The sequence below is a fragment of the Pagrus pagrus genome, assembly GCF_965226575.1.
Source record: "Pagrus pagrus genome assembly, chromosome: 15".
NCBI classification, from domain to species: domain Eukaryota; kingdom Metazoa; phylum Chordata; class Actinopteri; order Spariformes; family Sparidae; genus Pagrus; species Pagrus pagrus.
Window position 1 is genome coordinate 352,492 of NC_140199.1, and position 13,801 is coordinate 366,292.

The following is a 13,801-nucleotide window of genomic DNA, read 5'->3' on the forward strand; positions in this document are numbered from 1 at the left end:
TCCTGCATTTAATCTTAAAAAACATCACTTTACAGTAATGCAGTCTTCAAAACCAGGAGAAGACAACACTTAATATCATATCACCAACATACAGACTCATATCATGATGTAATATGTATCATACATATTGACCAGCCTGAGCTGGTTAGTTAGTATAACACGAGCTAATTGTATCATTAACTATCTTAATTCAGTAAATTATCGCTCATTACATCTGTTGATGAACTTTTGAACATTTGTGCCAGATGAGCAGTGACGTCACACACAGCGACATGCAGTCCTACAAAACTGGCGCCGTCACCCAGAATGCAACGTGGTTCCTGCTCCTCATTGTTTCTGTGTGAGACGCCTCCAAAACTGTCATCCGGCCGTGTTTCTACTGTTCACACACAGAAATCTCTAGGGGGCGCTAGTTAACCGCAGAGCTCACACAGTGACTGTAAACAGACCCACCTTCACTGTGTTGTTGACCACCATGTTGTCCAGACGTCTGACGGCCTCCCACAGCGCCGAGGTGTCCGAGGTCTCCAGGGGGCGCAGGGGAGGGAGCTGCTCCTCCACCTGGACCTCAGCGGTCTGATCCTGGTCCAGCTTGAGCTCCACCAGGGAGGCGTTCATGGCCTGCAGGCTGACCTGGGATCAGACAGAGTGAAGTGACTGTGAGGACACATTAAAGTATTAAGATAGTTTGTTTTTCTTTCAAAATAAAAACAAAAGAAACAGTGATCAGACTCAGAGTATAATAAATAAATACATTTATATGTAATGAATATATATTTGTATGTACATGATGAATTAATGAAAAAGACTGACAGGTTAATAAAAAGCATTGATCCTCATCTCAAGTTATTTTATGTCTGTCGTCCACTGACCTGCAGCATCTTCTGGTGGCGCTTCAGCTTCATGTCGATGTCCGTCTTGAAGCTGGTGAGGTTGTAGTGAAGCATTGCATGCTGGGAGTGCAGCCTGTTCTCCATGTCCATCCGCTGGCTCTCCATCTGCCTCCGGACCTCCCTGACCTGCTGAAACACCTCCTCCAGTTTGGCATCCAAACGTTCCTCCACCGCATCATCGAGCTCGGGGCTGTCCGGGGGCCGCGCCTGCAGCTCCGCCCCCAGCTGGCTGCTCTTCAGCTGGGCCACATCACGTGCCAGGTCCCCCACCTGCCGGCTCAGGTGCTCTAGGGAGCGGTTGAAGCCCTCCAGGATCGGGTGCAGCTGGGACATGACTAACGCCATCATCTGGGGAACAGGGAGCACGGCGGGGGCGTCTGGGTACCGGGGGGCGTCTGGGTACCGGGGGGTATCTGGGTACCGGGGGGCTTCTGGGTACCAGGGGGTGTCTGGGTACCGGGGGTCGTCTGGGTATGTGGGGCCGTCTGGGTACCGGGGGGTGTCTGGGTACCGGGGGGTATCTGGGTACCGGGGGCCGTCTGGGTACCGGGGGGTGTCTGGGTACCGGGGGGTGTCTGGGTACCGGGGGGCGTCTGGGTACGAGGGGGCTTTGGCGTCCAACTTCTCTACACCTGAGAGAAAGAAACTCATTTAATAAGAGAACAGAATTACTGTCATTTGAATCTGGAGCACGACAGAGGACATGAACTCTGTTGTGACACAGGACTGGTTCTTTTCAGGCCCGGTTTACTTCATCATTTTAATAGTAGCTCTGTGACAGATGCATGTTGCGGCTCATGTTTAAACTGCTGCAGCGTTCAGCCGTCACAACGAGCCGAAACCAAACAACTCAACTCAATGCTTTATGTGCAGAAGATTCCCAAACTCATGATTCATCCTCTGAGAATTATCAACATTTGTATCTAAAATAAAATGCTGCAAAAACACAAAGCTAATCTTAACAAGCGAGCGCACAGACCCCCCCCCCGGTGATTCACGGCACTCTGGGGAGCAGCAGTTTAGTCGCTCCGCCTTAAAATGGAACCAGTTTAGTTCCCAAACTGGAACATAAACAAACCCGTCCAGTAGGGAAACACAAACACCTAAAAACGGCTGAGTTTCTGTCTGTGATGTTGATGTTTCTGACACAGTGAGGACGGCAGACAAACACTCAGCCTGAAGCCAGAACACACACACCGGTCCTCCAGCTGGACCTCGGTCAGGGTGAGACCCAACGAGCAACGAGGTCCTCACAGGTACAGGAAAACAAACATGAGTGTGTGTGTGCACTAGAGCATGACATTTTTCGGGAATTCCCGCGGGTCACGTGATTCCCGTGGGATTCCTGCGGGATGGGAGTCAAAGTTTTATTAATCCCGTGATTGAGACAGGATGGGAATAAAAATCAACGGGAGCGGGAACGCCATTAATAGATGATGATTTTCAGCCAACCAAAAGGACAGACACGTCCATTTTTGTAGTCATCTTTCAGTGAGCCAAAACTATTTTGACTTGCGTTAGATCTACACATCCAACAGTGCTTTGACTTCCGGACGGGCCGGCAACTAAAAAACGGAGTGGGATGGGAGTGGGAGTCATTCTACAGGAGTGGGACAGGGTTTGGGATTTTTTTTTTTTTACTTTTTTTTAATCCACTCCCGTGTCATGCTCTAGTGTGCACTATAAGATGACACTATATTAAACCTCTTGTGTCACCAGACCAGCACGTGCATTACCTCTCTCTCTCTCTCTCTCGCTCTCTCTCTCACACACACTATGAAGGTATATCAATGTCAAAACAACCAGAGAGATGCGCAGCAACGGGTGTGTGCACGCATGAGAATTTTGTTATGCGTGCGTGCGTGCGTGCGTTGTTACGTGCAGACTGTATTTCACGCGTAACTATGGCGGTAGAATCGTGTCATAATGCGTGCGCACCTATCAGCTGAACGTGTCACACGCGCGTGCTTTGACGCCTGTGCAGCGAGCAGCGCCTGACGTGTAATGTAGTTTCCCCATTGACTTATAATGGTCCTCCGTTCACACGCACGTTCACGCGTATGACTGCTGCACGCCGGTAATCACACGACGCGTAGTGACTACGTGTAACATTCATGCGTTTTTATGCGAACGCACGCATTAACGCTCGCATGAAGATAATTGAACATTTTTGTCACACGCTCACACGTAGGCGGAAATGACGTGCGCAAACTACGTCATGCGTAACAAGAAGCTGCGTGCGTACGAAGCAGCGTGCGCACGTCTGTCTGTCACTGTTTGACAAATGTTGTCACGCGTTCACACACGCATGCGGTCGCAGTTTCTGATGTGCGACCGGAAGTTGATCTGCACCGTGCGCAACACACCGCGTACGTGAACGCCTCGCGTAGTTGTTCTGTGTTCCATGTTCATCCAGTAGATGGAGCCATCGATCCAATACGAGATACAGACACACAGACTTTTACATGACATGATTCATTTGTTCCATGAAGACAGAGAAAGAGTTCTGTTGCTGTTTCTTTACTTTGTTTCTCACATAAGACACAAAATCAATGACAAACATTTGTAAGTTAACCACGCCCCCCGCAGGTGATCACTTCATTGAGAACTGCTGGGACCGCTGGAGAGGTGCGTTAGGTTTGTGCACCTGAACAGCTGCAACACACTCCCGGGACTTTTGTTGGGAGGGGCGGGGGAAGCACGCACTTTTATCAATGATCCACCGTCCTGGTCCCACCGAGGACTCGAGCAGCAGCGTTTTGGTGGCTCAGTGTGTGTGTGTGTGTGTGTGTGTGTGTGTGTGTGTGTGTGTGTGTGTGTGTGTGTGTCATTAAAGTGTCATCTTTCCTTTAATTGTGACATTTACAACAAAACGTCAGAGAACCAAACAGAACCACAGTTGTGGAACAGACGTTTTGTCCCAACAGGAAGTCGCCTCTGCTCGCTGCTGTAAATCACGCTGACAGTTATTAGAGAGAAACACTGCCAGCTGACCGGGGTGTGTTGGATTTCAACCTTCAAACGCCCCTGCAGCTCCGCCCCCTCAGTACCCCTGCAGCTGGAGTCTGAGGTGACCGGGAACTTCCTGTCGCTACGTGGCCTCACTGTACTGCGACCTTTGACCCCTCAGTACCCCGCAGCATGTGGGAACAGAGTTCAGTCTGTTGTAGTGAAAACAGGTTGTGATGAAACAGAGTGAGGTCACTGTGTGTGTGTGTGTGTGTGTGTGTGTGTGTGTGTGTGTGTGTGTGTGTGTGTCTGGAGAAGAGTGACAGCAGTGACCTGAGGCGCGCGCGCACACATACACACACACACACACACACACACACACACACACAGAAGAAAGAGAGGATTTCCTGCGGGGGAAGTGTGCGTCTGTCTGTATGTGTGTTTATGTGTGTTGTTACCGGAGGTGTCACTGCTGAGGAATGGGGCTCAATGTGTGTGTGTGTGTGTGTGTGTGTGTGTGTGTGTGTGTGTGTGTGTGTGTGTGTGTGTGTTAAAGGTCATGTACAGGACGTGTGTGAGACATCAGGATTTTCATGTTGATCCTAATGATCTTCAGTGTGAGCAGTGAGTTGATGTTCGAGTCAAACAGGGTAGAACCGGGCCGGCAGATGTGACGGAAAAACACCAAATACTTTGATTACTTTGACTAATCAATAAAAAGATCCTTCTCACATCAGACAGGCTGGAGAAGCACATCAGGAATACCTAACATCATGTCGTCACAGTTTTAGAGTTACATTATGCCAAAACTCACCAGGACGGTGGGGTTCCTGGTCGGAGGCGTTGGGTTTTTGGTAGCCAGTGTCGTACTGGTCGCTGTCAGAACCCTGGTAGTCGTTCTGTACGCGGTTCGGGTCGGCACGCTGCTGCTGGAGCCGCTGCTGGAAGCCTGAAACACAGAGAGAAGAGATTCATTATCAGTGACCGTTTGTTCTGTTGGTCCGTCCAACAGTACAGGGAAATATCTCATCTATTAAAGTGCCATGAAAGTTTCTACAGACATGAAGTATGTTAGACTGTAACATGCTGTACTTTAATATTCTAGTTTTGAGTCTTTCCAGCTTGTTTTGGTGATTTACATTTTACATGGAACCTGAGAAATCTGGTTCTGTGCTCATTGACCCGTTTACTCCTGCAGGCTCATCGAGTCTCTCAAAACCAGGATCAGATGTTCACATGTGCAGCACATCATCAGGACACTGTACATGTGAGGTGCTCAAATGACTGAAGCCACTTTGGTGATACTCTGATTTTTCATTAGCGCCACCTGCAGGTCAACGTTTTTATTTCTCCTGTGAAAAATCTCATGAATCCATCTGATAAAGGAAATAATCACCATGAGGCTCACGCTGCGCACGACGGCCACTTGTTGACTTATTTATTTATGATTCATGTTTTGTGATCGTACTGATGAAGCTTCATTAAAGTGAAGTGACCTGAGAAGGAGAGACCAACAGGAAGTCAGGCAGACAGGTAGAGGGAGACAGACGGGCTGATGGGAAGCCGGCTGATGTATTTGGGGATTTCTCAGTTCAGTTTCCTCAGTTTTTTGTTTCACTTGAGTTCATTGTTCAACTAAAAATCAGAGCGACAGCAGGAACAGGGAGCTCTGTATCAGTGACCTGCAGTCAGCACCGAGGGCAGAACCAACCCGACACTCCAGGAGGAAACTGCAGCGTCATCAGATCTGTTTCCTTCATCGTTCCAACTCCTCAGCAGAGATAAACTTTTTTCTTTTGGCGTTTCCATTTGGGGATTTTAATCACAAAGGACTTTTTATCAGACTTTGGTCCTGTAATAAATATTTAGTTACGTCCAGCAGGAAGATTGTTTCTGGTTCAGTTTGTCTGTTTGTCAGCAGGATTACAGAAAAACTACTGGACCCATTTAGGTTTCCATAATATAGATGGTAGAGTTCAGAGGAGCAGCAAGGAAACAAACACACCTTCATTCTCTCCAGAAACCTGGCCAGTCAGTTTCTGGTCCGTCTGGATGACGTACAGGAGGTGGACACATTAATAGAAACACCTGTACACTCTGCTGCAGGTCCAATCTGTGCTCAGGTTGTAACGTTTGGTTTCACTGTGTCACAGAGCTGATGACTCACCTCGGGGGCGTTTCTATTTTAAGGTGTTCCTGTTATTGTGTCCAGGTCCATTACATCGACTTCAGCTCACAGGAAGTGGGTTCAATCGAAGGCGTGGTGGGAGCGGACGGTACCATGTTGATGTGTGTGTGTGTGTGTGTGTGTGTGTGTGTGTGTGTGTGTGTGGGTGGAACTGCCTCTTTGTTTTCCTTTTTATTCAATCAAGCCTCTAAAGGCCAAAACTCTATTTTAGTCTGAATTCTTTCCAAAAACATCGACTGTTTTCATTCTCACAGACACTCATGGTACAAATACTTCTGAGGTACTGCAGTACTACACCTCCACAGACCTTCAGTCTACAACGTATGAACTAAAAGGTGAAACGTGAAACATCTGATTGAGACCTTGTAAGTACAAATACTTAGTTACTGTCCTTCAGTCCATGTCTCAGGTATCTGTCCTGTACCTGAGTATCTCTGAGACTTTCCCTCTCTACATCTGAACACAAACATCTGAACTTTCTCCTCCTCACAGCTTCAAACAGCCTCGTTACTTTAGTTTGATGCATTTGAGGTGAATTATGGATTATTGTTATTTCCCAACATCACAGACTGATGTCGACCTGTCAGAGCACATCACGCACGGCAGACGCAGCGAGACACAACAAAGACGTAAAGACGTGAACAGACAGAGAGGGAGGCTGAATGGGGAGAAAAGGCGTGTTAGTGTCTGGTATCTGCAGAGAGCCTGCAGCCAGAGGGAGACTCTTTACTGTGATACTCTGAGTACATTTCAGAGCCTGTACTCTATTACTTTTACTGGAGTAAAGAAGCTGAATAAGTACTTTGGTGTTGGTCAGTGTTGAGAGACAAATGCTTACTATTGGCAGGAAATGGGAAACAATCAGCAGCCTACTGTTACAAGTCACACATTCACCGAGCAGGTCAACAGTCAGACTACCAGGTCGACAACCAGGATTAAGCCCCGCCCACCTGAGGTTAAAACAAACAGTCCAACACAAAGCTCCGCCCCACTCTGTCCTCAGCTCCATCAGGTCACAGTGACATTAGTCACATCCACCATCAGGCTGCTGTGATCTCCAACCTCTTCATCACCTCCATCAGGAGCCCGAGGACGGCCCCCCTCCTGCACTGGGTGACTCACTGTGTGTTTATAGGCCGAGGATGTGGGAGAGGGTCGACCTTGGAGGTGAGTCCTGTAGGAGCGGCTCACCCACACCCTCTTCCCGGGGGGGAGGGAGGAGGATGGAGGAGGAGGGTGGTTGGACCTTCTCCTGACCTGAGCTGAAGGTTTATTGAAGCTGAGTGTCTCTCTGCACTTCACAGCTTCCTCACTTTGTTAAAGAGGCAGGAATGAGTCAGACTGCTGTGTGTGTGTGTGTGTGTGTGTGTGTGTGTGTGTGTGTGTGTGTGTGTGTGTGTGTGTGTTTTGTTAAAAAGAAGCAGGACCACACTGGATTTTAGATTTTTGTTGAAGATGTGCAGCGAGCTAACAGTGTTAGCTCAGCAGCTCCAGTGAAGACTTCATCTTAATGAAGGGTTAAATCTGGTCTCAGATCAGGTTGTGATCTCTGTGATCACAGCAGACGAGCTGCATGGAGACATCTGATGTTCAATCATCTCCAGCTGCTTCAGGTGTTCAGCAGAACGCTGCAACTCTGTTTTACTGTGAAGCTCCAGAAATGTTCTGTGGACTACGAGACTTCACCTGACTTTATATCATCAGGAGGAGATGATGACTGAGCCTGACTTTATATCATCAGGAGGAGATGATGACTGAGCCTGACTTTATATCATCAGGAGGAGACGATGACTGAGCCTGACTTTATATCATCAGGAGGAGACGATGGCTGAGCCTGACTTTACATCATCAGGAGGAGATGATGGCTGAGCCTGACTTTACATCATCAGGAGGAGATGATGGCTGAGCCTGACTTTACATCATCAGGAGGAGACGATGGCTGAGCCTGACTTTATATCAGGAGGAGACGATGACTGAGCCTGACTTTATATCATCAGGAGGAGACGATGGCTGAGCCTGACTTTATATCATCAGGAGGAGACGATGGCTGAGCCTGACTTTATATCATCAGGAGGAGACGATGACTGAGCCTGACTTTATATCATCAGGAGGAGACGATGACTGAGCCTGACTTTATATCATCAGGAGGAGACGATGACTGAGCCTGACTTTATATCATCAGGAGGAGACGATGACTGAGCCTGACTTTATATCATCAGGAGGAGACGATGACTGAGCCTGACTTTATATCATCAGGAGGAGACGATGGCTGAGCCTGACTTTATATCATCAGGAGGAGACGATGGCTGAGCCTGACTTTATATCATCAGGAGGAGACGATGGCTGAGCCTGACTTTATATCATCAGGAGGAGATGATGGCTGAGCCTGACTTTATATCATCAGGAGGAGACGATGACTGAGCCTGACTTTATATCATCAGGAGGAGACGATGACTGAGCCTGACTTTATATCATCAGGAGATGATGACTGGATGACACACTAACATGGACCAACAAACCAACACGGTGCTTTTATTGTGAAGGCCCAGTCTGTTCTACACAGGACTGTGTGTAGATGGATGTTAATTCAAACCAAACGTTGAGGTTGATTAATGACAGTGAAGCTGAACCTGGATTCGTGTGTGCAGTTGAGTCGTCGTACCTGTTCCAGATCCTCCAATCGGAGCTGAGCTTCCAGAATCCGGCTGTGCATCAGAGACTGTCAGAGACAAACACAACCAGCGTTAAACTGACTGCACACGTTCAGGATCCGGCTCAGGATCTTATTGTGGAGATTCACATGCTCTGGCTTTTTTGCTCTTTTACATATTTATAGTGTTTTCTTCTTGAAGAACAGACGCTGCAAACTGAGTTTAGTTTTACAATGAAAATAAAGATTATCTATAATTCAACCAGTTACTTGTGTTTAAAGAGTAAAGAGAGGAAACTCTTCAGTTTGATGTAGCAATGAGCTTTTTATTCTCAGAGACAAAAATACTTTTCACTGAAAAACTTTGAGAAAGAAGAGAGGACGTCCTCCTCCAGACATCTGACACACACACACACACACACACACACACACACACACACACACACACACACACACACACACACACACACACACACACACACACACACACACACCAAAGTTGAGAATGACGAGGAACAGCGATGGAAGAATCAGTGAACAGAGCGGGTCAGTGCGGCAGGTTCTGACCCACCTGTGTCCTCACAGTTGTGTCCTCCGTGTCCCGGACAGCAGCGCCACAGCAGAGCAGTGACGATCTTCTGCGTCTGCCTGTAGATTGGCCGCGTGGACAGTTTGTAACTACACACACACACACACACACACACACACACACACACACACACACACACACACACACACTTTAGCTTCTGTCTGAAATATGTTGAAGTCAAAACCTCCATGTGAAGCTTTCAGGTGTGGGCGTGAGGTGACAGTGTACCAGCTTCACCAACACTGTGACAGTTCATGAGAGCAAACATCTCATCATGTTCATCATGTTCATCTGGTCCTCCAGAACATCTGGATCAGTTTTTATTGACTGTTACTGTCAGTGGAGACGCTGGTCGACTCTTCTTCCCTCCGTTCATACTGATGGAAAACTAAAACTTCTTCATCAGAGTTATTTTCTACAGTTACATGATGGGTATTTTTACTGATTCCACTGTTTTCACATCAAATATTTGGGAAATTGGGCTATTTTTGGATCAACCAAACGAGTTTCCCTACAGGAAGTTTATTCCCGGCTGTGTGGAGGAGTCGGACCAGAAGCAGCTGACCCCGTTTGTCTTGAGACCATTAAAAATAAAACCACTGAGTGGAGACGGTCATCAGGCCTGAGAAGGCAAAAGTATTAAGAGTCGTGCAAGAAAGAGACAACAACAAGGAGAAGTCTGAACAACACACCGTGATGTTTAATAGAAACGTTCTGACCCTCTAATGTCTGTTTAAACCCCTCAGACCCTGCGTCCGCTGGAATGGACATGACATATTTCTGTCTCTCAACCAAAAAATACTCTGTCATTTAATGATGTCAGCAATGCTGGTTACTGATTGGATCCTGATTATCCAATCACAATTATTTCATGACTTTGAGCACGCTGTGAGAGAGTGATAGACATCGGACAAGACAAACATGGCATCAGTTTAAAAAAAAATGTTTCCCAGCAGAAGGAACGCAGGTCTGAAGGTCCTGAGCAACTGCATTAAGACCGAAGTATCGTTTTAATGTCACATATTCATTTTCTATTTTATACCCAAGTACTGAAAGTAAAACCAAATTCGTTACTTGTATTTTGAGTCTTTTCATTTTTTTTCACTTTCTCTTAATAATTATCAAAACATTGTACTTTTTACTCCACTACATTTATCCAACAGCTTTAGTTACTTTACAAATTAAAACGTTTACTCACAAAACATTAAGAGTTTATTAAATATGACCGAACACTAATTATCAACTCTCTACATTTTGTTTTTTAGTCATTTTTCCTGTAAACACGTCGTCTGGTTGCAGCTTCACAGATGTTGTTTCCTTTGAATGATTTGAATGTATCTGTAATAATGTTGAGGTTTGGACCGGACCAACACTGAAGGTGTCACGGTGGGTTCTGGCTCATCGCCGCCACATTTCTCACTACTTTCACCAAACAGTCGATGGATTCATGGAGAAAATAATCTGCACGTGAATCCAGAACATAAAGACTCATCAGTGTCAGTCTGATACAAACTGTTCAAAATGAACACAACTATTCATCCACTGCTGCAATGACTACTTTTACTTTCAGACACTTTCATGATTATACTTACATACTTTTACTTAAGTAACATTTTCAATGCAAAACTTTTACTTCTAAGAGTATTTATCATGTGGTGTTCGACAATACTTCCCCCGTCCCTGACACACAGTGTGCTCGTTGTGTACTCACATGACCAGCTGACAGTCCGGCCTCCCGCTCGGACAGAGGCTCTGAGCCTGGATTGTGTACTTCTCTGTTCCACATGCCTCCGCCACCGTGACGACACGCCTCTGCACGAACGTACACCAGTTCCTGCACAACACAGACACACACACGACGACGATGATAATAATGATGTGTGTGTTTCAGGAAGTCTAGCCTAGGGTTATTAGCCTACAGAACACACACACACACACACACACAGATTACATTCTGTTGAATTGCTCGTTTGCAGTTTGTTGTTGCCTCCTTCCTGTTTGGGGTCAGAGGTCAAACATGGCGTCCTCTCCTCACAGACCACCGACACCTTCACACTGGCTCTCCTCTGTAGGTCAGAGCCTTTCATGCACAGGTGAGTCTGAACGCATCAACAGCGAGCTGAGAGGACGCTGGAACAACATCAGAGTAAATCCCTGATCTTCATCTTCAGGTTAATCTGTCCTGTCAGACTGAACTCTGCACACTGTTCATCTCTCCTTCATGTGATGGAGCTTAAGCTCACACATTTTCTGCTCCATCCTCGTTCAGTCGGAGTAAAAACATTTCTGAAAGTTCTACTTTAATCAGTGACGTGAGCCGAGTGCTGTCAGAACAAGGAGCCTCCTCTCTGACTCTGATGTTTATGTTGGATCACACCGTCAGACCAGAGGAGCTCTCATTCTTTCCAGGAGTTATTGTTGTGATGAATGAGTGTAATTTCCTGAAGTTGAGTATTGCCTACATTTCCCAGAATGCATTTACAACCCACAGAGAACCTGCCAGAAGTTGTTTTGCTAAGAGAGTTTTTCCAAGTTAGAAAAGTAAGAAATAAAGGAACACATGTTCATCACTCTCACGCACAGCACCAGACTCCACTGACAAATGCCTCAGTTTAGTGAGTTGTTGAGTTCGGAGGAACTTTACAGGCCGTCCGTCCTACAGTTCAGAGAGCGCAGACTGTCTCTGGGGTCATTTCTCTCTTCTTTGTCTATTAAAACAGAGTCCACACTTACAACACATCACGCAATAACTGCCGTACTGTGTTGAACGTCTCAGACTGAAGACATGTAACTTTGGGATTTCCCTCCTTTCCAACACAAACATCCAGTCATTCGGTTAAATGTTGTTCTGTCAGTCATTTTGTGAGAGGAGGCGCAGCACTGTTCAGTTCGGACCAAGAACCCTCAAATCTGCAGACATGTCCTCTTCACTGGAGGCTCAGACTGTCACAGTCACACAGCTGTGATCTGTACAGCCGTCACTCTGTGTTTGAGAGCGAGAGCTGAAGAAAACAAGCTGCAGGTTCAAGAGTTCAGGTTAAGACCTGAAAGATGTTTGTGAAGCAGCCAAAGTCTGAATAATGACACCGGGAACACCGAACACACGACTGGAGGGATTTCTCATTATAACAGCGTAGTCGTTAGTGGTTTGTCCTGAGGGCGGCGCTAGAGGGACAAGTCTGTCTTTAACATGAAGACATATCAGTGTGGATTCATCCTCAGACTTCAGACGATCATCAGTCTGATAACAAGTCTTTAAATATCCACTTTTCTTTGGACGCCGTCGTCCTTTCATCTGGCAGCTGTGTGTCTGCTGATGCCAGCTGAATGAGCAGCAGACGATGCCTTCATGGTCACGTTATCTGCAGCTTCAGCTCTCTTTGATGTGAATGTGTCAGCCCACTGAGCTTCTTCTTCTGCTGAGTCGAACAGAAGCAGCTCTGAGGAGGCTGCAGGTCACAACATCAGCACAAGAGGACAAATCTCAGCCTGGACGTCCACCATGACGGCCACAGACAGGAAGACTTTGTGGATACTTCAAAATAAGAGCATAAACTCTGCAGGAACTTTCAGATTGATGTCATCAGGGATCGACAGATTGGATTTTTTCAGGGCTGATTATTGGTAATTAAGGAGACGGAAAGTGATGGAATGTAACTAAGTACATTTACTCCAGTACTGTACTTAAGTATAACTTTGAGGTACTTTACTTGAGTATTTCCATTTTCTGCTACTACTACTTTATACTTCCACTCCTCTACATTCATGTGATATCTTTAGCTACTGCATCAGAGCTAAAGTGTTTGTTTTATATCAATTAATCTGATCAGCAGTTGGACACAAAACACACAGATAATCAGACACCAGGCTAATAAACAGTCTTTCCCTCGATTTCCCAGAAGTGAACCTGAATAGAAGGAAAACAATCATGTAGAAAATGATCAGTAGGATTTCTGCTTAATAGACTAAATCAAATGGAAACTCCAGAATGATCCTTTAACTTTTCTCTTCTGAGGCCAACAGAACTTTTTTTACCTCCACTTCATCAGCACTTAACTGCCTGTTGAGCCCTGACCTCCGAGTAAAGAGGCTGAATCAGTACTTGTACTTTGACACAAGTACTTGTACTTCTACTGGAGGAAACGTGTCACCTGTGTGTGTGTAGTTCATGGGGGAGTGGCAGAGGAACAGGGTTATAATCCTACATGATAAACTATGGCAATGACAGGAGACATGGAGCAAGACAGAAGAAGCTACTACACTTGAGAAACAAGTTAGAAAAAATGCTTATAATGAGCAGACCTGGCAACCCCCGCAGCACAAAGAGCTCAGTTAGTGAACGATGTCATTAACGTGGGGGAGGGTTTGTTTTGTTTAGAGCCCTCAGGGACCGTTGTATCTGTGAATCTGTGGACGTCCTGAGGTTTAATGTTTGGATGTGGGTCTCATGACGACGGGGGCCGGAGTGAGCGCACGCCAAAAAGGAAAAGTGATTATTACAAAGTGACGTTACTAAACTGTTCCACTTTTGC

At 46.3% G+C, this 13,801-nt stretch overlaps 1 protein-coding gene across 2 annotated transcripts in view; it reads right to left on the reverse strand.

The window, feature by feature from the left end:
• Positions 1-13,801, reverse strand: part of mmrn2a (multimerin 2a) — a 28,360-nt gene that overhangs the window by 9,889 nt on the left and 4,670 nt on the right. Inside the window, exons 2-7 of one of the 2 annotated variants that reach the window (XM_084376305.1) lie at positions 10,981-11,103; positions 9,252-9,358; positions 8,693-8,749; positions 4,657-4,791; positions 873-1,486; positions 454-633 (exon numbers count right to left, since the gene is read on the reverse strand). In XM_084376305.1, the coding sequence (XP_084232431.1) occupies positions 454-633; positions 873-1,486; positions 4,657-4,791; positions 8,693-8,749; positions 9,252-9,358; positions 10,981-11,103 (1,216 nt within the window). Of the gene's footprint in view, positions 1-453; positions 634-872; positions 1,526-4,656; positions 4,792-8,692; positions 8,750-9,251; positions 9,359-10,980; positions 11,104-13,801 lie in introns of both variants that reach the window. The other variant, XM_084376304.1, reaches the window with a different exon arrangement.